A 25,170-nucleotide genomic window follows, 5' to 3' on the forward strand; every position below is an offset into this window, starting at 1 on the left:
GCTGAGCTGCATCTTTATATAAGTAGGATAAAGGTGAACTTGGCTGGATTTGTGCCAAAGATGTGTCCCCTATCCTAGCCTCCTATCACATTTTCTCCTGTTGATATTTTTTATTTATAGTTGATTAATACTGTTTTGAATTTAGTTTAATATATTATACAACCCTGTCAACATGTTTAACTTGGATCCATTCTGTGCCTGAATGATCAAGGCTCATATACATTTTCATTGTTTTTAAGCATTGACTTGTGCTGGCATTACAGTGTTAAAATATTCCTCCAGATATGTAAAAACCCAAAACACCAAAGCAACAGTTTGCTGATGGAAATGATTCACAATCGCAGTTCATGATAAATTAAATATGTTTCTGAAAATCTTGAATTTTCTCCTTCACCATAATCTTTTCCAAGGAGATATTCACACGTGCAAAACTCTCTTAAAACGCTCTTGACGAAGGTCCAGAGGGATCAAAACGTTAGTGATCAATACATTATTATGCTGAGCAAGAGCAGTGTGCGGGATCTTCCTTTCTCAAGACTCCTTCACCATAAAGCAGGAAGCCTGTGTAGCATTGTTAGCATTTTATATTCAAACCAAACGGTACTATGGATGGATTTGTTGTATGTCAGTTTTTCTTTTCTTTTTCTTCTTTGAAAAGGAAGCACATTTGACCATAACACACATGAATGTGAATAGGTTAAAGCTTTATTGCAAAGTGATATAAATTCCATGTGATTGTGTTTTTGGACACTGTTTGAAGATAGTTTATATTGGAACATTAACAAACTACTAAGTGGTCTCGTTTTACTGAAAAATTCATACAAATTAAGCCCTGTATTCTTTGGCTGACATCATCATTTAGCTTTGTTAATCCCAATTAGGCCCAAAACTGACTCAAGAGGCTGCTTGTTCAGCAGGCTGATGTTTGTCTTGTCCATGTCATGCTTTACTCTGAAAGCCTGTGAACAAGTTTAAACACTATGCTATCTAAACATTGTGTCATGCTTTACTCTGAAAGCCTGTAAACAAGTTTTAACACTAGGCTATAGTAAACATGGTGACAGCTGGCTTTATCAAGCAGAGCTGCTCTTTGCAGGCCCTCAGCTGGGGAATATGAATTCTCGCTAAAGCTGGACTTAGCACGTTGCATTCTGCTAACGATGCTCATGCCGAGATAAGAGGCCTTGCCATGCATTTTAATTGGACTGAAAAAAAGAGAATTGAGTCGTGCTCAGCTGTTAGCTAATGAACGTCGTTTAAATATGATTGGCATGAGGTTAATGGACTTCTTCTTTTAACAAACAAGAGTGTAGCCAGCATCAGCTCCTGGCAAAGACCCACTTCACTATATTAAGCATTATTTGTTTGGCTGGGAATTAGTGTCTGGGGACAGATAAACAGTGGGTTCACAGATGGAGAAGGTAATCAGCGAGTTGAAGAATAATTATTTCAAATTGGGTGTGTATCAGTAGACATTTTGGTTGCCTCAAGTCAAGGGAAATGATTTGATATCAACACGGCATAGCCTAACTGAAGTGACCGTTGGTCCAACCAAAGGGTTCACACACGGTCAGAGACAGGAATACCTGGTGACGTCTGATTCATTTCTAATGGCTTGTCACCTGCTTTCAGGACCATGTCCTTTAAGGCCGTTCAACTGGAGTAATGATCTGGTGTGTTGATGAACATTTCCTGTTTAATGTTGATGGATAAAGATACATGATAATGACACTTACTTTTATTGTCACAGTAACAATATTTGATCTTGGGCTATGAAATGACTTGCCCAGTTCGTGTTTACAGTATTGCACCCCCGGTTGAAGCACTGTTGCCCCACCACAGACTGTGTTTACAGTATATACTGTATACTGTACTATATAGGCTAGTGATTTCTTGGAATGAAGACATTTGTTTCACATTTAAATTGATTATCTGAACCTTTGTTAGGATATACATACTGTATGTGTATGTGGCTGCTAAACATACTGTAGTCTTACTGTTAATACACACCAGCTAAATATAAATGAACAAATAAAATAGGCTACAGTAGATTATCTGTATCGTTGATTACAATGATTGAATTTTGAATATTAATGCCACATTTTGCTCGCACAACTTTGTTGTAGCTCTGAATAGGCTATGTCAAATCTTCACTGCTGTGAACACAAATATGATATGCATTTTTTTATGTTTATATAGCCTTTCAAATGGAATTTTGAAAAACACCAGTGTCCTTGTATGTCAGTGATCAATTTTGTGTCCATTTTGGTCATAGCAGGCATACATGTAATACTTTTAGACAGAACTATCACACTTATGATACAGGAGGAAAGCTGATGTCTCCTTAAAAACAAAATCATCAGAGGTACAATTTTGGCTGAGGTTTTTCTGGATGCTCATTATTAATTGTTCAAGCTGATGGTGGTACACATACATTATGTGACATGGTGAATGAAATAACAGAAACACATGAAAAAGGACTTAAAGTTAATAATTTAAGTAATTAAATCACAATCACAAAAAGTCATCTATACACAGGTGAGTAATAATAAATTATGTGTCAGCTTTAAAAGAGAACTGGCTGATGGTTGGATGAAAGACCTCACTGACGGGGATAGCGCAACGTAATGGATAGTTGCAAAAACAAACACACACACACACACACACACACACACACACACACACACACACACACACACACACACACACACACACACACACACACACACACACACACACACACACACACACAAAACGTGATCTCTAAATTAGCATAGTCTACAGAATTCAATTAACACCTCTATGACAAAGTCAACACAAACACATACATTGTGAGCCTCATAAAGCTGGTATTTATAGCAGGGCGGGCCAATCAGAAACGGCTTGTATGGCCAGCGCACACAGATGCATAAGCTGGTGTAAGAAGCACCAAACCTGGAGCCCGGAGGATGGAAAAGTAAAGTAAAGAATAACTAAGTAATATGAAAAGTAAAGTAAAAGTCATATGATCTGAGGAGTTGTTTATTGTCATTTGTCCTATTGATAGTATTCTGTTACATCACCACACGGCCATCTTGGTAGGAAAATAACAGGTGATTGTAATCAATTAAGAGGCGATTACAATCAAATGACACAAACATGCATTGGATGAAGTCAAAGGCCTTCAACCAACACACACGGTGGTTGTTCTGTAATGATGTGTGCATCCGTCTCGTGGGAGACATCAACTTGCATAACAGCCAAGGAATGAGATCATTTTACAAAACCATGTGCAGCCATATGGTCAAAACGCTGTCTGTTCCCTCATGATGTTCCCAGACAACAGTGCCCCCCCCCCCCCATATAAACTGCTAAACCAATTCAGAAATTGTTTTATAAACTTGTGGATGAAGTCAAACGTAATCACTAGATCTGAACTACACTGAATCTCTACGGGAAGTTGTGGAGTGCAGAGTCCAAAGTACTTCCACCTCTTCATCCCTCAAAGAGCTGGAGGCTTTCCTCTTTGAAGACTGGGCAAAAATCACAGTTCCAGATGGTTCAGAGTCGTATATATTACATTTAAAGATGCCCTAAATGACACACATTCATCCCCATGATTTAACTTACAGAGCCTCCGTATCAGACAGTCCCTCAGAACACTGCACTCATTAAGCAGGTGTAGGGTTTCATTCAGTTATTGCAGACAGAAAATGACTCAGATCTCCTCTCTTCCAGGCCAAGAACATATGCCAACTGCCTCCTATTGCCAAACAAAGAAACATTGCAGAACTTGAAGAGGTTGACCAGGGTATAAATAACGCCATGTGTGGATGTTGTGTGATGTGCAAAGGTTGTTGGTTCAATCCCTGCCTCAGGCAATGGCTTGAGAAGCATTCACATTGTAAGCTGCAGCAGTGATGCTTCTTTATCATCACCAGTAGTTTGAACACTGATAGAAATAAGCTGATGAAGGAGGAATGGACATGTGGAACCTCTGTGAGATGGAGTGTCCAATGCAATACATGATCAAATTTAACTCATATTTGCTGATAGAACCAGTTAACCCCTATACAGTACATAAGGTAAGCTCAAATTCTCCTGTAATTTTCCCACTGGGTTGGTTGAATGCTATGGTTTCATGCTGAGAGCGTTGAGGTGTAGTGTGTGAAGCAGGTGCTACGCTACTGGACTCCCATGTGAACACACAGTGCTCTCCATCTGTTGCTTTGGCCTGGACTCCCATGTGATCACACAGTGCTCTCCGTCTGTTGCTTTGGCTTGCTGTGGCTGTGACTCACCTACTGTAAATCTAAGGCAAATGTGGTCCCTCATGTGAAGCATTTGGATTCATCGTTTAGCATGAAGGGATGCAGATAGATCAAAGAAATGTGATGCACATCAGCTAAGCAACTGAGCATAGCACACATGCATGTACCTCCTATAACACACCTGCAACAAGGCTGCAGCAGCTGAAGCAATACAAGAAAAAAATCCTATCTTGGTGATGGTCAGATATGGGAAAAGTACACCCATTCTTTACCCCCCCCCCCCCCCAATATTTTATTTTAAATTTTTTGAACAATAAACAAACAGGACAAAACAGGCTCAGACACCGGAAAAGAAAAACAAAACAAAACAATGGATACATACTGTATATTCGACATTCAATATTACAACGTGGTGCTACTAGCCACACAAAGTGTTTATGTGCTTGTAAGGAACATTATGCATGGAATCCCACCCAATGGGTCCATGAGATACCAGCCAGGCGAGTCACCCGTCGCCCCTAACCTCATCGAGGTAGTCCAGAAACGGATCCCAGACAGCCGAAAACTTCTTAAGTGAGTTGGTCCTCAGGAACCTAAGCCTCTCCATCCAAATAACAGAAGTCATGTCCGTCAACCACAATTGAAAAGGAGATGAACAGGGGGACTTCCATTCCTTCAGAATGAGTTTGTTTTTGGCAACAGTTGTAGGGTAGGGTAGTTCAGAGAGGACTCTGAGACACCCATTCAGTACAATTGTGTAAAGGACTTGTAAAAGTATCGATTCAACTTGTTTACTCAAGTAAAGGTAAAAAAAAGAAAAAAAGAAAATCAGGTCAGGTGACTCCCGTAGCCCGGGGGCCGTTGGGGCACTTTGATGACATCACCACCCGTCTCCAAACAACCCGATCTGCTGCCAGTCTCACGCACTCCAAAAAAAAAGCACAGGCTCTGAAATGTAATAATGTATAAAAGTAAAAAGTATAGCTACTGGCTGTTTCTGTGCAAAGCTAACTGAAACTCACGCCATATTAATATATTTCGAAAACTATTCCACTTAAAAACATTCCCTCCATTTTAAGATGTATAAAGACTATACTGTAATTTCATTAATAATTTGTGTCATGGTTTTCCCACAAAAAAGGCGCACATAAAGCTGGGAGAGCATTTTCAAAACCCATTGGATAAACTCAGAAATGCATGGTGGGCAAGCCAAAAACAAGGCTGATTTCTTCATTCACAGAAAAGCGGACATTTTGGAGATAGAAGTTTTTCATTGGACAGCGAGGATTTATGCATCACTACAGATCGTGTGAAATCAGATTGGCCATTGAGGGCTTTTTTAAATTAGGCACAAGGGGAACTGCCAGAACTGCATGAACTGTATAACCAGCGGTGCCTCAGGAGGTCCCTGAAGATCATCAAAGACACATACCACCCCCACAACAGCCTGTTCTCCCTGTTACCCTCAGGGAGGAGATACAGGGTCCCAAAAGCACGCACAAATCGCTTGACAGTTTCTTCCCGCAGGCCACGAGACTCCTTAACATACACAAATAGTGTAGTAGCTGTACTGTACCGCACTGTAGATGCTACCATTATGTATGTCTAATGTTTAATTGTATGTTTAATTAGGTATATGCTATTTGCACCTGTACGTCAAATACGTCAAATTCAAAATGTTTAAGTACGTCCAAAGTATGCCCATGACATGTGCACCTATGTGCAGTGAATATGCCACTGTCTCTGACTTGTCTTATCACTCTACTGCCTTATTGCTTGTTGTGTCTCTTGTTGTTTTTGCACTCATATGCCCTGTTATATTTGTACTATGTTGTAAACGGAGTCCACAGCACAAGAATTTCACACGTGATACTTGTACTACAGAGTGACAATACAAATCTTGAATCTTGAATCTTGAATCTTGAACTGTTTGGGGATCTTAGCTTGATACCTTGAGGGGGGAAACTGCTTTTGCCATCTACGAATTTGACACTGGATGAATCTGTGACTATACAAGTGGAAGCTGCCTTGCAGTGTTCCACTTTGCTGGCTGAGGAAAGAGCGTAGCGGGCCGAGCTCCACCAGCAAACACTTTCACATAGTGATGCCAAATGGCCCCTCAAGTAGAGCCTGGTCCCCTGTGGGTCCAACTCACACTCAACAAGGTCTCCTAGAACTGCCCAGCCAAGGACACATGATGCAGAAAACTGCAAAAGTGCTTGATGCCTCAGCACTTTGCAGAGGTGTGCTGACCAGCAGCTCACTACACCAAATGCTTTAAGGTCAAATTGTCTCCACTGAGATGACACGTCTCCACCTATTTATTTATGTCCATGGTCTCCACCAGTGTGAGCAGAATGTGGCGTCTCTCTACGTAACCTGAGCACTGCTCCCACCCTCTGTCCTGACTCCTCTTCACAGTTTACAATAGCTCCAAGAGAGATGTCTTTGGCAAAGCCCCTATTTTGATGCACGATGGCTCCAAAAGCCTACGTTAATCTTTGCGCCACATTGCGAGGAGGGGATCGAACCTCTTGGGCCGTGACCTTTTTCTTGTTCTTATTCTTGGATCCCCCATGAGCTGACGCCTCAGAGACCGACAGTCTTCCTTTTTTCAGATTTCATCCAATTGTACATGGCCAATTCCCCCTGCTGTCCCGGTCGTTGCTCCACCTCCCTCTGCCGATATGGGGAGAGTTGGAGACCAGCACATGCTTCCTCCGATACATGTGCCAGCTGTTTCTTTTTGCCTGACAGCGAGGAGTTTCACCAGCAGGACGTAGCGTGTGGGAGGATCACGCTATTCCCCCTGGTTCTCCTCTCCCCCCCCGAACAGGCGCCCCGACCGACCGGAGGAGTGACCAGGACCCTCTTACCCCACCAGCTTCCCACCCGTGGACACGGCCAATTATGGTCGTAGGAACGTCTGACCAAGCCGGAAGCACCACTGCTGGGAATTGAACCCGGGTCTCGAGTGCTTTCACCTCTATGCTACCCAGATGCAGATGCTGATAGTCTTCCTGTGGTCCTTCTTGATGCCGATGTGATTGAGTGGACCAGGATGCCAGTGGACAGATCGCCCTACAGTTGACCTACAGCAGCAGATATGAACGGACTGGGTTTCACAGCCATTACTCATCAACCCAGAGGAGTTATCAGTCATACAACTCTTCCTCTCGCACCCTGAAGGAAGCTGTTACCAATAGGTGACCTCACTGTTGGCAGATGTTATTGATCCCATGAACACCCTCTGGACATCGAAGATGTTCTCTGCTGAGAAGAGGACAAGCTGGGAGCTGACCGTCGCACAACTTCATGACTCCACAGTATTCACAAAGCCGGATACACTCACTGAGGAAGACCAGTGGTAATAGTAGCAGGTAGGTTAGGTATCCGCTTTCAGCTCAATGTCACCCGGCTACCAAAGTGACATCCGCCTCAAGGTTGGACGTGTTGCTGCTAACCACAGTTGTGTAAAGAGGTTAGCTGAGTTACTGAAGCCTTTCTGTCAGCTCCAACCAAACTGGCCATCATTCTCCTGACCTCTGACCTCTCTCATCAACACGGCCTTTCTGTCTCCACAACTCACGCTTTGTTATTGTTGATTTTGTTTTTCGCATGCCACGGTTAAAGTCACTGAGATAAAAACAAACAAACAAAAAAAATCCATTCTGATGTTTGATTTGAACATGCGCTGAAGCTGCTGACCTGTTTCTACATGATCTTAATAATTATGCATTTCACTGCTGCCACATGATTGGCTGATTGTATAATTTCATAAATAAACTGGTGTACAGTAACCTGACGCTGCCAGATGGGGGCGGTAGGCAGCGTCAGGTTAGGTGTGTACAGGTGTTCCTAAAGTGCTCACTGAGTTATTTTCACTGCTTTCAAGAAGTCATGTTAACAAATGCGCCTGGAATCCCAGGACTAACAATGGTTCTTGACAACGTTGCGGTTCATGGTTGATGGCCCTCTGGGGGGCAACCTGAGCCTAATGGGACCAAGTGGCACTTTGCTGGCCTTGTGGCTTTCAGCCAGACAGCCAAGGTTGTTGCATCTCTCCAGTCAAACGGTCACTGCGGTCCACTAGTGGCCCCCAGAGAATACAATGTATACTGCATTGCAACAATATTGCTAATCGAGAGAAGATGGCGCAAACATGGATGCCTCTACTCAAACCCCATCTTAGAACCTGACGGGAAGCATCTGTTCAGGTCCAAGCAGGAGCACGGCATAGGATCAAACTGTTACTGAGAGGTTTGATAGATAAGAGGGCCCTCAATAACATAACATAACATAAACCAGATGGATACATGAATATTTATAGAAAGTGATTGTATTTCTGTAGCTACATAAGTGATGAGACCAATTATAGACACTAATTAAAAACTGACTGAACAAAGGTGGTTGCCAGTGATTGATGTAGAATTACACAACACTGAAATGAAAAGAAAAGTAGAATGATAGTCATTATTAGGCCTATAATAATAAGACCTATTCATAATCAAATGTTCTTCTTCTTTATGGTCCAAGTGTAAGTGCCTGTGTTTGGATGGATTGTGGCAAACAGAAATAGACTGATAAGGAGAGAGTTTATCTCCACACTCTGAGTGCTATTGTCATGGTTGCCGTGTCAAAGGGGCACAGGCAGGCAATGCTTTCTGAATTCAAGCGTGGTCATCTAGGCTGGTAGGAGAATCTGTTATCAGTTGAGCTAACAATAGCCTAACCACCATGGGCCTGAATGGGATCCTTGAACCTGTCACGTCCCAGTGCTGCTGGAAAGCAGAGAAAATGGGAAATTTCACCTGGGCCGCAGAATATGAAAGAAAACACATTTCTTGTTTTCCAGTTTATTGATCCATTTAGATGAAAATGGCTCTAATTTGGTCTGTGGGCTTCTGCATGTCTCTGCAAGTGAGAAAGATGATTTGTGACATTTGGATGGCTGCTTAAAAATCCAGGTAATCCAGAGAAAAATGCATAAAATCACTGGAATAGTCGCAATATCAGAGTGCTCTGACTAGTTACAATGATTGACAGTTCTGAGGTGTGCAGATTTAGGCATACTAGCGCCAACTATGGAAATTCTTTGTTGACAAATTGGTTTTTCCCATGAGTGTCATTGATGCAAAACGACCCATTAAGATCTAAACCAAATGCCAAAGTGTATTATGAATTGCATCCAGACTATACTGAATTCCTATTACAGTATGAGCCTGACCACTTCCATATCTCATTTTGAACGTCCGTTAGCAATTTAATTAGCAATCAAGTTTTTAGACAGACTGGTCATTTGCCTGAAAGGACAACTGTAACCATAGCCAATGATCAAAACATCAAACCTCAAACTGCTCCAGTGGAGAAGAGACTATGAGACTCGGCGGCACCCAAGTGTGCATGTGTGTCTGTAAACCCCCTTCCCTGTGTTCTTAGCAAACTTGGTTAAAAAAACATCTCTTAAGTGATGTATCCTAGTATTCAAAATGTAGTATAATAATATTATTATATATATATATATTATTTTATTATTATTATAATATAATAGGTTGTAGAACAATTGTTAGAATATCCCTTTATTGCAGGTCTTAAACCGTCTCAAGCATCAGTCTGAGTTGAGACAGTTGTGCAGTGACCTGACCTCCAGTAGTGCTGACTCTCCTTTTGAACTGGGACTTTATGTTCCTAGAGCTACTCCGCTGTGTGTATGTGCATGTGCGCGTGTGTGTGCACGTGCGTGTGCGTGTGTGTGTGTGTGTGCGTACAAGGATTTCTCTCTATAAAATTAGATAAGAGGCTCATCTCCTTTTATTCCCCCGGAAACACCATAAAATATACAAACTTAATCCAGAATCAGCATTTTTAAAAACATTTGATAATTTTACAGAATGACATATCTACAAATGTATACCTGTATCATAATCACAGTTTGAATATTCCACAAAACGGAGCGGGAAGGATCATTGCACAGCAGGAAAAACAGAGGAAACAAACATTCAACGTGACAGTTTCACACTCAAACATACGGAACATTTCTTCATCTACAGTGAAATGCAAGGTTCTCTTCATCTTCATCCACAAAACACTGCAGCGTGCCCTCTTTTTCCAGACTGTGGCGACATCAGGTCTTACATCACTCAATATTTGTATTCTTACTGGCGACACTTCTTTACCAAATGAAAAGGTAGCATCATAACTTGTCTCATAAAACACCCTTGAAATGACAAAGTCCCATGCAAGCGGTTGCATAGCTTGTGTTTGGTTTCTGCCCCAGAAACTTGACACTTGAATATCTATCCCTGCAAACTGGTAGTTTGACCCAGAGCCGTATAATAGAAGAGTTCCAACATCTCCATTCACTCCAATGGACCAGTTTTTTTTTCCAGGAAGTAGAAAGTGGAACTATTGAGCAAAAAAAGCAGCACTGTCGAGTTGCAGCAAAATAGACAGTTTGTGTTGTACTTTGAAAGGGGTTTTCATCCCTTGAATCAAATTGTACATTATCGGCTTTATTTTAGCATTTCATTGGCTAATGAGTCTCGCATTTTGGTCCTCCGCTGACGCCACTCTCTTACTAGAGGACACTAGTTTGACCTATCCAGTAGCAGGCGATACAGTATCTCCAAGTGCAATCCGACAGCATCAGTCATTATGATCGTAATCATCCGGGTTGTCATAATATTCATTACGGATGCACTAATGAACTAAGGCTAGCCAAGTTGGATGTCTGCATGCGGAGCACCCTCTGCAGCGTGCGGAGCACCACCCTCTGCAGCGTGCGGAGCACCACCCTCTGCAGCGTGCGGAGCACCACCCTCTGCAGCGAGCGTGTGGCGGAGCACCCTCTGCAGCGTGCGGAGCACCCTCTGCAGCGTGGACTCAATGACCTCAGTTCTTTTGATTCATGTAGCGGGGCCATTGGAACATAGCCTGAGGCTGTTTGGGAAAAAGGGATCAGCCTGCAAACCAGTCATGACCCAGAAAAAGAGGAGACACGATCCTGTGTGACATCTCCTGCAATCAGATGAAATAAAGAACAAGAAAACTTAGCTGTCGTTCTTTATAGCCTTTCTCCTGTCTGTGTGTGTGTGTGTGTGTGTGTGTGTAGGCTAGAGGCAACACAGCTGTATGAGAAAAGAATGTTATTGTGTTCCCTGCAAGCAGCATAGCGGAGCATTGAACTGCAGGTGTGCATTTTGCGCAGCTGTTGGACTTCAGTCTAAATGTAAATGTTGTTTACCCGCCCGGACACAGAGCTCTGGGTCAGCCTGGTAAACCCTAAGGCCCTGACAGCTAGAGCATGTAAAGCCTAAGCCCCGACAGCTAGAGCATGTAAAGCCTAAGCCCCGACAGCTAGAGCATGTAGCAGACAAGCTGCAAAAACACTAGCGTGAGCAGCTCAAACAGGCATGGTGATGTGCACAGTGCAGCCGCACACACACGCACACCCCGTGGACACTTCCAAGTAAAGCACCGGCACAGTCACATGTTGCACAGAAGCAAGCATAAAAGGAAGCAGACATGTACAAATGCGTACATACAGTATATTGGCGCACCGAACAGAACAAGGAGAGACAAGAAAAACAAAAATCAACGACAGCAATGGCATTGCACTTTTCCCCTGGCTACATGTCCATAGGGTCCTTCTCCAGTGGCTTTCCCGAGCTACAGCTCGAGTCAGGAAAACTGGACTGTTCCTCGGATTCTTTGACACTAGTTTGACTTCGGTTAGCGTGTGAGGAACTCTGTGACACTAAAACAAGACATAAAGAGTGTGATAGGAATAACTTCACATTCTCAGCTTGTCATTTTTCGAGATACTTCCCACATTGTGCTGAGAAAGTGTCGACAAAGTTAAAGTAGCAGCTCTCAATTTCTTTTTTTAAATAAGCAATGCTAATGTTGCCAACAAGCCACATTTAGGGAACCTGGAATACGAACATCTTTAGTGTGATGAAGAGCAGTCGTTGCTGAAAACATTTCATTTGGTGCCAATATTAATAATAACTCAGAATTACTCATAATAGGAACAAAACCTTATATCCAAAATGTCAAAGTATTCACTGAAGGATTACTCTAAAATAACACAAAGAAACAACATTCTAAAAAGAAAAATTTCTTCAGGGAGCAAACACAATAGGAAAAGGTGGAAAACTAAAGACACGTTAAAATAATTCATTTTTGGGGGGGAAACAAAAAACACAAACAAAAAACGTACAAAATAAATTAAAATCACATTCAAAATGGACCAACTAAAGACCAGCTCTACACCTTAGCTTGACATCAATATCTGTCACTGACTTTCTTCAATTTTATACAACTGGATACCTCCACATTGAAAACGTAGTGCTGTTGGCTGCATCAAGTGTGGCACATTGTAAAGACACGGTCTACTTCCTCACTTGAATCGAACACCGGTGTCACACAGATGGGCTGGTCTGCTGCTGCTGAAGCGACTTGCTTCATCAGCTTCATCTTAAGTGCTTGGCAGGGCAAAAGATGGTGGAAACTGCGAAGGTGGCACATAGGGTTTCCGCAGGACTGCAGATGTGTGTGTTTTTTTACTTTTGCTTCGCAGAGGGAGTGCCCTGAGAGCTCAGTTAAAGTTCTAGCAGGCTTTCAAAAAAATACATTTGGCTTATTGGTAGACAGATTAGTAGGAGAGAAGTAGACAGAGCATGCTGAGGCAATGAACTATGTTGGCGTTTGCCTATTATAAGTGATGCTCTCAATTTACTCGGGAGTTTGGGGAGAACTGTTGCTGAACGTTTGCAAAACAAAACCAAAAAGTGCATTAGAAGAATTTATAAACGCAGCAAGTCTCTTCATTTTCCATTTTGATGGGAAGAGGTCATTGGCAAAGGAGAGTTTTGACCATTTTCCTGGGTAGAATTTGTTATACATTGATAATAATGCTGGCACATCCAGTCACGTAGCTGAGAAGGCGGTCAGAAATGGAAGCTTGAAGGACTGGCACCAGGGGACGTGTCGTGGCACAGGGCTCTGGACACTGGCGGGAAGATCAGCGAGGATGGTGTTGGGGAACCATGGTGGATGGATGACTGTCAGTTCAAGTAAATCAAGACACTGAGTTCAAGAGGTTCTCCAACTACTGGCACTTACGACATTCAAATCGCCCCTTCATATGCTGGAGTACATGATGCGTGTGTGTGTGTGTGTGTGTTTTTATCTCAAGTCTTGCTATCCAATCAAAAATGGTGGGTTGGAGACTCCACAAACAGTTCCTGGTCTTTCACTTCCTCGCCTTTGTGACTTTGTGGTGTCACTTCCTCCTTAATCCGTCCCCAGAATCTCTTTGCTGTTTTATAAGCCTCTCGATCTCTGCCCCTAGTGTCTGGAGGTTCTCCTATAAAACACACAAAGGAGAGAGTTGAACATTTTAGTGGAATACCCCATCTTTAAAAAGGCTAACTAGTCGGGGTATAACTGTACCCATATTCAACTCACAAGTTGTGCAACACTAAAAACAACTTCAAGATATTTGAAAATTGCCCAAGCTGTATTATCCATCGCAATAAACACAAAGGCTTATTTGGTTTTGCCAATGTTTCCGTTTTATCCTTATTTTATTGTGCCCAAGTTGAGTGTTGTCATATCACTGTCCTCTGCTTGACATCCACAGGAAGAAATGTCATTTTTCTGATGGTAAATAATCCCTCAAAACATGTCACCTTATGAAGTTTATTGTCACATCCATGTCTGGTTATTCACTACATCTTTTTTGAGCCAGGATGGAATGAAAAATTAATAAATGTTAAAACATCTAATTGCATAAAGCACGCACTGAAAAATGACAAAGACATAAACGACAGAAAACGGGCAAATAACTCCAAATGACACTGGTATTCTGCTTTAAGAGTGTTCTTGCTGAAGTAAACATACTAATAAATTTAAATCCAAAGACAAGGACAAGGAGTGACAAACCCAATAGAGACAGTCGGCATGTGTGGGAACGCCCACAAAATGTTATACGGCTGGCACGCGAGTGGGGTAAAACCGCCCATATATCTCAATGGGCTGACTCACCAAAGGAAGCTACTGTGACTCTAAACTACAGGTTTGGGGGTTCTAGAGCAGAACACAAGACGTCTGTTCAGATGTGCGTTTACTGCTGTGGTTGAATCCCTGATCGTGTCTGCCTGGGCTGGATCGGACGGGGGATTTACCCCACCCTGACCACGCCCCCAGCCAGGCTGAGCCAGCTAACCCGGCGCCGATGACGAGACATCGCCTCAACCTATGGCAGATTTAAATGAAAACTCCCTCCCGGATGAGGAGTTTCCCTTGATCAGGTGACACGAGCAAACACCGCCGCCAATAAAGCCATTTCAACAAAGTGAATACTTTGGCTGGAATTGGGCTCGACTGCCCTGCCTGCCTCAGCTCTGCCTGCCTCTGCCCTGCCTGCCTCTGCCCTGCCTGCCTCAGCTCTGCTGCCTGCCTCAGCTCTGCTGCCTGCCTCAGCTCTGCTTCTAAACAGAAATGGAAAGAGAATGAAGTGAAGGCTGTGCGCCTGGTGAGAGAGCCGAACGTCGGAAATGAAGTTGGACACAAGAGACAGAAGAAAAGGTTGGGAGGCGGGCCGGGCCGGGCCGGGCCGGGCGTGCTGTGAATGGACTCACTCTCACAGGCTAACGTGCAGCTTGACTGCCTTGCCCTCTAGAGCACTGCTTCTCAAATGGGGGTCCGGGGCACTTTGCCAGGGAGTTTTCAGGGAAATAAAAATAAACTGTTTTTTTGTTTTTTGCAAAAGCTTCATAGTTCAACGAAAATATTTTATGCTTTAAAACTAAAATGGTTACATGGATTACAGTACATTCTAATCTAGTCTCAACGCCAGACCCATGAGAGTTCTTACGCTGATACACTACGTTACTGGATGCTGCGGATCTCTCTCTGAGTCTGGGACACTTTCCCTCAGCCGGCTGGTTATGGGAGGGAACCGTTCACTTGGCCAGTGATGGATTCAGTCCTCCCTAATCAGTAACGACTTTGCGATCAGACGACACGGGAGGCGCAGCCCATTTTTCGATGGTGCTACGACCTGTCACTCATTCAATTTCAACCCGCCTTCAAAAACCAGCAGTGGCTGTTAACTGGCACAGACTCACTTTATGTAGTATGCGGAGCGCAGCGATTCAACGTAATATTTGAGTCTGGGGAGAGATTCATTCTAATCTAACAAACCTATCAATTTAAAAGTCAAGTAGGCTATGTTACGTGGAAACAATTAAGCTTAGCCCAAAATCACAAATCAGAATGAGGGGGCCCCCGGTATATTTTCTATCTTGTAAGGGCTCCTTGGCTGAAAAACATTTGAGAACCTCTGCTTTAGAGCAGTGCTTCTCAAACCTTTCCATGTCAAGGACCCCTAAACGGACACAAATTAGACCGCACAAACCCCCTTTTGATAAGATTTTGTCCCAGGGTCCCCCATCTAGATTTTTAGGTTTTAGATGTTTTATTACAGAAATGAAACCCATGACCAAAATAGTCATACATTATGTCATTGTGTTACTTATGGATGACATAAATTATGAATTATAGTGACAATAAAGTAACACGCTTTTTGCTGGGGACCCCCTGGACGCCACTTTGAGAACCACTGCTCTAAGGTTTTATTTGTTCAAGTTAGAGCGTAGTTTTCAACACATCATTTCTCTCAAAATGGAGGTGGCTCATAAACAAGCTGACAGACAGAGACATGCTCTCCAGATAGCTTTCAGTCTGTCAAACAAACAGCCACATACACCAATCAGTCATGGCTGAGTTAGGCTTTCAGGAGACAGGACACACAAATGCTAGACAACTTCACTGAATAAACAAGGAGGTGGTGGCCTGACGGTATTATTGTATATCTGAGTGTGGTCATTTGTGATTATGCGGAAAAAATAAAAATAAAACCTGTAGACAAGGAAGGAGGAAAAGATGGTGCCTTGACCACATACAGTACATCCACTGCAGTTTAATTTGAGTCATCATCAGTCGTCACTAGACTGCTGAGTGGACTTTCAAACCTATATACGGTTATTTATGTAAATATATATGAATGTCACATAGTCTTAACAATTTAATTATCTAACTATTCTAACTAGCTATTTCTGTTCAGCACGTGTGAATACAAATACAACAAGTCACATAGGGCACATAGAGCAGCCGTGTCTGTTAAAAGCAGTTACATGCTCCTGTAAATATTTCTAAATAAAATGTTTAAAATCCTTAACTCAGAGGCAGCATCTCCAATCTAATCCTGGAGGTTATTCCATGCCCAGGGTGCGTAACCTTATTAAGAACGTAGAGTAGAAACCAGATATGGTCCATTTTCAGAAAGGAAGTAGTTGCTTGTTGCATGTTGGTGACGTGTTGTTGCAGTGCTGTTATGGGCCTTTTGTTCATGTGGTTCATGCATAGTATGTCCTGCTGCCATGTGGAGGGCTTTGAGAGACAGATCAGCCACCTCCTCTGCAGGTGATGCATAGTATGTCCTGCTGCCATGTGGAGGGCTTTGAGAGACAGATCAGCCACCTCCTCTGCAGGTGATGCATAGTATGTCCTGTTGCCATGTGGAGAGCTTTGAGAGACAGATCAGCCACCTCCTCTGCAGGTGATGCATAGTATGTCCTGCTGCCATGTGGAGAGCTTTGAGAGACAGATCAGCCACCTCCTCTGCAGGTGATGCATAGTATGTCCTGCTGCCATGTGGAGAGCTTTGAGAGACAGATCAGCCACCTCCTCTGCAGGTGATGCATAGTATGTACTGCTGCCATGTGGAGAGCTTTGAGAGACAGATCAGCCACCTCCTCTGCAGGTGGCTGATCTGAGCAGCATGGCTTTATATGGACAGATCAGCCACCTCCTCTGCAGGTGATGCATAGTATGTCCTGCTGCCATGTGGAGAGCTTTGAGAGACAGATCAGCCACCTCCTCTGCAGGTGATGCATAGTATGTACTGCTGCCATGTGGAGAGCTTTGAGAGACAGATCAGCCACCTCCTCTGCAGGTGATGCATAGTATGTACTGCTGCCATGTGGAGAGCTTTGAGAGACAGATCAGCCACCTCCTCTGCAGGTGGCTGCCTGAGCAGCATGGCTTTATATGGGCACAACTAGATGAAGCTCCCCATTAGCATTCTGCAAAACAAGTGCTAGACTACAGGGAATCCAGGGATCCTACAGTCCCTTAGGCTGGCATAGGAGTGATGACTTAGAGGAAGTGAGCAAGAATAAAATGTACATGGTACAAAGGTATTGCAATGAGGAAGCAAGAAAGAGTTTTAAATAACTATTAATAACAATGCAAACAATACATATGGAATAAAAGCTTTAGCAAGAATGTACTGTACATCCATTTACAGTACTGTATAATGGCCAAAGCAGGTGTTTTGCATCAGGAGCAGAGTGCACCAGTAAAAAAGTAGGTCTTAACCGTTACGCCGGTCTTAGCTACGCCCAACGTTGTGATTTGAATTTACACGGAGTGCACCAAGCCTGACTTAACATGGTCGTAGCTGCGCCCGGTCATTATAGGCTGCGGATGTGCGCGTCCACGTGAATACGTGCTTGTTGCCAAGCAACACACTTCTCTCAGACGAGCTGGAGACAGCTGACAGACAGCTCCAACTCAGCTCAAACTTATAGAGTTGCATTCAAAGCATAGAAATGTTCCCACAGCTAAATTTAACAGCGCCAACACAAACAAACAGAAACGAGATGCATGGAATTTGATCACAAGTGCAATCAATAATGGATGCGATGGCGGACTGCGCGCAGTTGACGAAGTCAGGAAGAAATGGAAAGATCTTCCGACGCATCAGCTTTTAAAAACCCGCCGAACAAGCGGAGGTCCTGCGCCCAAAACGTCCAAATTACAGCACATATCGATGGATATTTTTGGAGAAGATTCCCCCGCATCACAGGACTGAACGGCACTGACAGACAAGAGCTGTCAGTCCTGACAGCGCAGATCAAGATGAGACAGCTGTCAGTGAGTACGCCTTGGGTGTAACTTTTATGCCTGCTCCATACCAGACGTAAAGGTTACACCCAGGCGCAGCCTATACAGGGCTTAAGACTACATGGTGCACTAGTCATAAAATTAAGTTAATCGTAACTTTGAGTTCTACGTCGGACGTAGCGTTACACCTAGGCATACGCCGAGCTGGTGCACTCGGCTCCTGATGTCAAAGGCAAAAGACCTGCTTTAACATCATTTATTGGGGTGCAACACACTTTTATTTTTATTTTTCCTGATTTTTCCCCATTTTCTCCACAATTATACTTGGTTGATTTATCCCCATGCTGCTCTATTGGCTCCCCCAGTCGCTGCTCCACCCTCTGCCGATCTGGGGAGAGCCGTAGACTAGCACCATGCTTCCTCCCACACATGCGCAGTTGCCAGCCGCTTCTTTTCACCTGACAGGAGGAGCTTCACCGGTAGGACCGGACGTAGCACGTGGGAGGATCACGCTATTCCCACCAGTTCACTTCCGCCCCGACCGACCAGAGGAGGCGCTAGTGCAGCGACCACGACACATACCCACAATCCGGCTTCCCACCCTCAGGCACAGCCAATCGTGCCTGTATGGACGCCCGACCAAGCCGGAGGTAACACGTGGATACGAACCTGCGACCTTCGTGTTGGTAGGCAGGTAATCTACCGCTACGCTACCCGGACGCCCGGGGGTGCAACACACTTGACAGGTTCAACCCATGGAAAGCATTGTAGCAGCAATTTTCTGCCCCATGTGCTTTAGTATTGATTTAGTCTTTAAACAAGTATGCACTCACTCTATGTTCTGGGGTCTTGGATGAAACACATGGCATAAATAGCAGCAAGCTGACACAAAGCAGCTTTTTGTATTAGCAGCAATAGAGTACCACAGGGATGACGTATTTTTGTAGGCGGAAGGCGCAAGTCCCAGACTTCCTGGATCTTACGGGGAAAAGTCAATGGGGTTTTAGAATGTGGATTTCACTTAAATGCATAAAATAAGGTCTGTGGTTAACAAAAGTTCATGGGAGCGGTCATTTCAGCAGGATATCACTTTTATGACTTTTGAAACGTAAATGCGTTTTTTTTAACGCGATTTTTAGAAAACACGTATTTTATGCATTTCAGTGAAATCCCCATTCTAAAACCCCATTGACTTTCCCCCCGTAAGATCCAGGATGCACTTACAAGGATGCGCCTACAAAAAGAGGTCATCCCTGCGGCAGCACTCTATGCAGTGTGGAGGAGCTGATGAGAGAACTGACTTTGAGGGTGATGTTCTTCAGCAGCGTGTCCTCCAGCACGGCCTGCAGCTTCCTGTTGATCTCCAGCGACAGGTCCAGGGTCAGCCCGCTGTCAGCTGGGTGGGAGGTGTAGAGCGAGGCCATGATACCTCCTCGCCGGCTCATGTGGGCCTTGTTAAAGTCTGACGCCTCTGACGAGAGCGCCCCAGACTCCTCTCTGAGCACGTAGCTCTGGAGGATTCTGTGGGAAGGAAAGCATAGAGGTGAGTCAAGCGTGCGACATAATAGTCCAGTAAAAATGTCACTTGACCTCACACTAATTGCAACAAAACCAAACTCAACTGATTTTGTATCCTCAATATGTCCTCAATGAAGGAAAAAAAGTGTTAAGGAAATGTATGAAGGGAAATTTTTGAAAATGACCCATATGATGCTACCAAAAACGTTTATTTATTTATTTTTATTTTATTTTTTATTTTTTTTATTTTCTTGAAGCAAAAAACACATACAGGATATAAGTGATGAGATTTATGGCACATTAAAAAAAAAAAAAAAGGCTTCCATAGGCTACCATCATATTTAGGTCATTTTCAAAACTTTCGTTTCATACATTTCCTTAACACTTTTTTTCCTTCATTGAGGACATATTGAGGATACAAAATCAGTTGAGTTTGGTTTTGTTGCAATTAGTGTGAGGTTGACCCACATATTTGCATAAAATGCCTGGACTATAAAGGAGGGAAATCAAGTGAGTAGTGAGTGCTTGAAACTCAGCTGCTGGCCAGATGAAAAATGCAGGACTGAGCTCAACACCTCTCTTAACCTTCCTTTTGTCCATTTCCCCTCCAGACAAGCCTCAACCTTAGCTCACATAGCACGTTTTGGCCAAAGGCTGGAAGAGACGGGGGGAAAGTTTCAACATTTTGTTCAACCTTCAAACTACCTTTAAAATAATCTTCCAAGTGAGTCCAACCCACAAAGTCTCTGCAGCATGATTCAAGGGACAGTGTCTCCAATTGGATGAAAATGGATCCAGAGCGACCACCATTATGGGCACTTAAATTCATGACTGCCTTTTCAGTTCTTTTCATCTTAATGTACGGGTAAAGGTTAAGACAAAACTAGGAATATCGCCTCCGCCAACAAGTCTGCCGTCTACAGCCATGTCTGTCCAGACTCATACAAGCACAAATACCTTGAAGAGCACGGCACAGTGGTGTGGCCATTCAGCCTTATGGTACTTTAGGCAATGTTCAACATGGAAAATGGTCCCACCCCTACACCACCCAGATCCCCCCCCCCCCCCAGCCACTCCCTGTACCCACCCAGATCCCCCCCCAGCCACTCCCTGTACCCACCCAGATCCCCCCCCAGCCACTCCCTGTACCCACCCAGATCCCCCCCCCCAGCCACTCCCTGTACCCCATCAACCCCAATTCTCTAAGATCTTCCTATTCACCTTATGTAGCCCCGCCCACTTGACCCAGTTGTGTTATGACTTCCTGTTCAAAACACCGTCTGTTTTACCTGCTCACTAGTCTCTTAGAACAGACGAGTTGGCTTCCGCAATTTTTAAATGCTTCCGCCATACCGTCTGTACTTCGTGGGGGAGAATCATGCGCCAACCGGAATGGGAAGCAGAAAGGCGGGTCTTCCGCTCATTAGTCCCATCAGAATTTTTTTAAGGCGGGTCTTCCGCTCATTAGTCCAATCAGATTTTTTTTTCCGTGGACACACGTGTTGTGATTGGTCGGATTTTGTCGAACTTCCTTCCAGTCTGAAGGTTTTTTTCCCAACTTCCTTGTGCATGTTCTGGGGGTGTAACGTACAGACTGTATAGCTGCATTTGCTGGATGTAGATGAGACAGTCTGTTTTAAGAGACTACCTGCTCACTAGTACTGTACTGTCACAGGAAGTGTAAACACAATGGGAAGTAACTGGCTGACCTCTGTGTTGGAACATAAGGTGAATAGGTTGAGGCGATGTCTCGTCATAGACGCTGGGTTAGCTGGCTCAGCCTGGCTGGGGGTGTGGTCAGGGTGGGGTAAATCCCCCGCTCTATCCATTCAGCAAAGTAAGAATTTAGCTGATAGCCCAGCCCAGGCAGACACTATCAGGGATTTAACCACCGCAGTAAACGCACATCTGAACAGACGCCTTGTGTTCTGCTCTAGAATCCCCAAACCTGTCGTTTAGAGCCGCAGCACCGTCTTTTGGTGAGTCAGCCCATTGAGATATATGGGTGGTTTTACCCCACTCGCGTGCCAGCCTTATAACATTTTGTGGGCGTTCCCACACATGCCAACTGTCTCTAACCCTAGCTACGGCCCCTTTCCCCTAGCCACTCCCCCTCCCCTCGAACCCGAAAAGGTTGCTCAAAATAAGGCGGCTCGTTTAGCACTCAGTTGTTCATACAGAACAAGTATAAATGTCATGCATGCACGGCTGTCGTGGCTGTTGGTTGTACAGAAAATGTCTCTGTCTCTCTTAATGTTACTGCGGAGCATAATTAGTCATAACAAACCAGCCAGCTTAGCTGATCAGTTAAATATGACCTCTGGGCATGGATACAGCACTAGAGGTGCTGCGGCTGGTCACTTTACACTCCCAGCTCCAAGAACCAATTTTCGGAAAATTACCATTTTATATAGATCAATATCACTCTGGAACTCTCTGCCAAAGGACATCATATCTACTGTTAACAATAAATCTGCCTTTAGAAAACAAACAAAGCAATTCCTTGCCAAATAGCTTTTGTCTATCGTTAGTGGTTTATTTTATGTTGTTTCTCTGTCTAGTGTGTTTAATTATACTGTTATCTGTTAACATGTCATTTCATTTTTTCACTCAGTTGTATATTTGTTGACCTTATTAGTTTGAGTTGTTAGATGTTCTTTATGTCGTCTGATTTTCTTTTTATCCTCTGTTATGTTGAGTATATATATATATATATATATATATATATATATATATATATATATATTTTTTTTATCGTTTTATTATATGTTTGTATTCTCTGTGTTCAGTACCCCAGGAAGATTAGAGGTGCAGTCATGTCCTTCTAATGGGGATCCTTTAATAAACTAAACTAAACTAAACCCCGACTCTCTACGGCCCATTTTCCCTAGCCCCGCTGCATTAGTAATCACGCCCCCTCCCACCACCAACACCCCCCAACCCACCTCTGGAATCCCCACCCTCTACGACCTTCCTATCCCTAGCTACAGCCCCTTTACCCAAGTCCCGCCCCTTCCTTGACCCCCCCCACCCCCCACCACCCACATCTCCCTAGCCTAACCTCGCGTCGCCAGGCTCTTCCCGAGGAGAAGAACCTAACCCCCGTCATTTTTGAGTTACACCTCTCGGCGTCTTTCCGCCCCTAGACCCTGAACCTGTTGGGTCAGTATCTAACATGGTAGGGCTACTACTGACAACCCAGACAACCTACCCACACCCACACCCTACCCACTCTACACGCCTTCAGCTCCCAACTGACATGCTGCTTATATTTATTTCAAACTCAAGGTCTGCCTAAGAGTGATTTGGGGGAGCTGTCAAACTGTGCTGCACGAGCCTTTCAACAGAGGTTTGCTGACTGCTAGCAGAATTCTGCATCAATATTTCAGCTCAGGTCTGTTCAGACCTCTGTTATCAGAGGAAGCCATAATTGCCTGACTTGAAGAGAATTCAAATCAGGAACAGCCAAGATCACTTGAACGTGACGGTGAAGGGCTAATGAAGGGCTAATGAAGGGCTAATGAAGGGCTAATGAAGGGCTAATGAAGGGCTAATGAAGGACTAATGGATCAATATTGCAAATAATAATAGTGATAGTAATCATCTTCATGCCAGGCAGGAATTAAAACAAGGCCATCAATAATAGAAGAGACATCTAAGCTGACAACAGACCTGTGTGGCAACACAACAAAAACATACAAAGTAACACTTTTAGAAGCTCTATGTGTCGAAATAATGAACACATGGTGGTGATGACTTCAGATCTGATTTGTAAATGTTCCAGTTGATGATAAGCAGCAACATTTTGACACAGGATAGCCTTTCACTGAAAAATACTCTTTATTCGAGAAGAGAACACTGGATGACTTTGGTTTTCATGCGAGCGATGTATGTATTTTGTACAGTAAATGATGTATGTATTTTGTACAGTAAATGATGTATGTATTTTGTACAGTAAATGGACTGGGATTATTCTCTCTTGATTTTCTTTGCATGAATGCAATCCACCCACTTCCGGAAGTCAAGCCACTATTCAAGTACAAAAGCTAAATCTCTATTTCATTGCTAAAAAAAATGATTCGGTTTATGCAACTAAATCTATCGTGCAAAAATCATAAAATGACTGCTACGCAAGCACTAGAAAGAAGCCACGATCACAAATCACTCCTGCACGTCATCCCACAGACCCCCACGCATACGCAGACAGACATACTGTGTGATGAGACTTACCTCAAACTAGCCGTGGAAGGGTCCGTATTTGGACCCCAATTCCATCGCGACAGTGTTTAGTAAAAACAACAAAGTGACAGAAATTAAAAGGCGTGGCCGCATGGTGCGCTGACTGGCATGCAGGGGGGGGGGGGGGGAGGTAGTGGGAGGAGCAACAGGTCTGGCACATGCTTGAGATTTGGCTTTGTGTCCAAAGTCCTCTCTCATCTCAAGCAGTGATGTCTAAGGTGTTGGGTTAGGGTTAAGGTTAAGGTGTGAGCAACTTAGGCAGCAAGCAAGTCAAGCATGCATGAAGTGAAGGAGGTAATGTTCAGTACATAAAGCCTTCAGATATCCTGTGTCGTCGCACCATAATACAATGCCCAGTTCTTAGGGTCACTAAACCCTGTACAATACGTGGCGAGACAGAGGGAGGAGAGGCAGAGAGAGGTGTGCCTCAGTGCTAGACAGAGGGAGGAGAGGCAGAGAGAGGTGTGCCTCAGTGCTAGACAGAGGGAGGAGAGGCAGAGAGAGGTGTGCCTCAGTGCTAGACAGAGGGAGGAGAGGCAGAGAGAGGTGTGCCTCAGTGCTAGACAGAGGGAGGAGAGGCAGAGAGAGGTGTGCCTCAGTGCTAGACAGAGGGAGGAGAGGCAGAGAGAGGTGTGCCTCAGTGCTAGACAGAGGGAGGAGAGGCAGAGAGAGGTGTGCCTCGGTGCGAGACAGAGGGAGGAGAGGCAGAGAGAGGTGTGCCTCAGTGCTAGACAGAGGGAGGAGAGGCAGAGAGAGGTGTGCCTCGGTGCGAGACAGAGGGAGGAGGCAGAGAGAGGTGTGCCTCAGTGCTAGTCTAAAGCCTTGGTGCTAGTCTAAAGCCTTGGTGCTAGTCTAAAGCCTCGGTGCTAGTCTAAAGCCTCTGTGCTAGTCTAAAGTCTAAAGCTGATGGTAAAGGTCTGAAAAGGAGAACCTTTCCATGTTGAACCAATCTTCATCACCTTCAATATTACACTGACACCACACGAACCATGGCAAAAAATAAAGGCAATTAATTCTCAATTTCAACTTCAAGTGGGAGACTTGCTGCAACATGCCAGTGTACATTCCAGAATCTAGATCAATCTAAATCCATAATGATCTAATCCTTCTAAACCAATTTTGATAATTTCATATCAATGTGTGTATATATATATATATATATATATATATATATATATATATATAT

At 43.9% G+C, this 25,170-nt stretch overlaps 1 protein-coding gene across 1 annotated transcript in view; it reads right to left on the bottom strand.

Annotated features, from left to right (window-relative positions):
- Positions 1-10,038: 10,038 nt before the first annotated feature.
- The window catches only part of ccdc186 (coiled-coil domain-containing protein 186), a 67,907-nt gene continuing 52,775 nt past the window's right edge, over positions 10,039-25,170 (bottom strand). Inside the window, exons 15-16 of the mRNA XM_083636174.1 lie at positions 19,529-19,748; positions 10,039-13,620 (exon numbers count right to left, since the gene is read on the bottom strand). Coding sequence (XP_083492300.1) covers positions 13,537-13,620; positions 19,529-19,748 — 304 coding nt within the window. The 3' untranslated portion in view covers positions 10,039-13,536. The remainder of the gene's footprint in view (positions 13,621-19,528; positions 19,749-25,170) is intronic.

The sequence above is a fragment of the Poromitra crassiceps genome (genome assembly GCF_964638095.1).
Source record: "Poromitra crassiceps genome assembly, chromosome: 4".
Classification (NCBI taxonomy): domain Eukaryota; kingdom Metazoa; phylum Chordata; class Actinopteri; order Beryciformes; family Melamphaidae; genus Poromitra; species Poromitra crassiceps.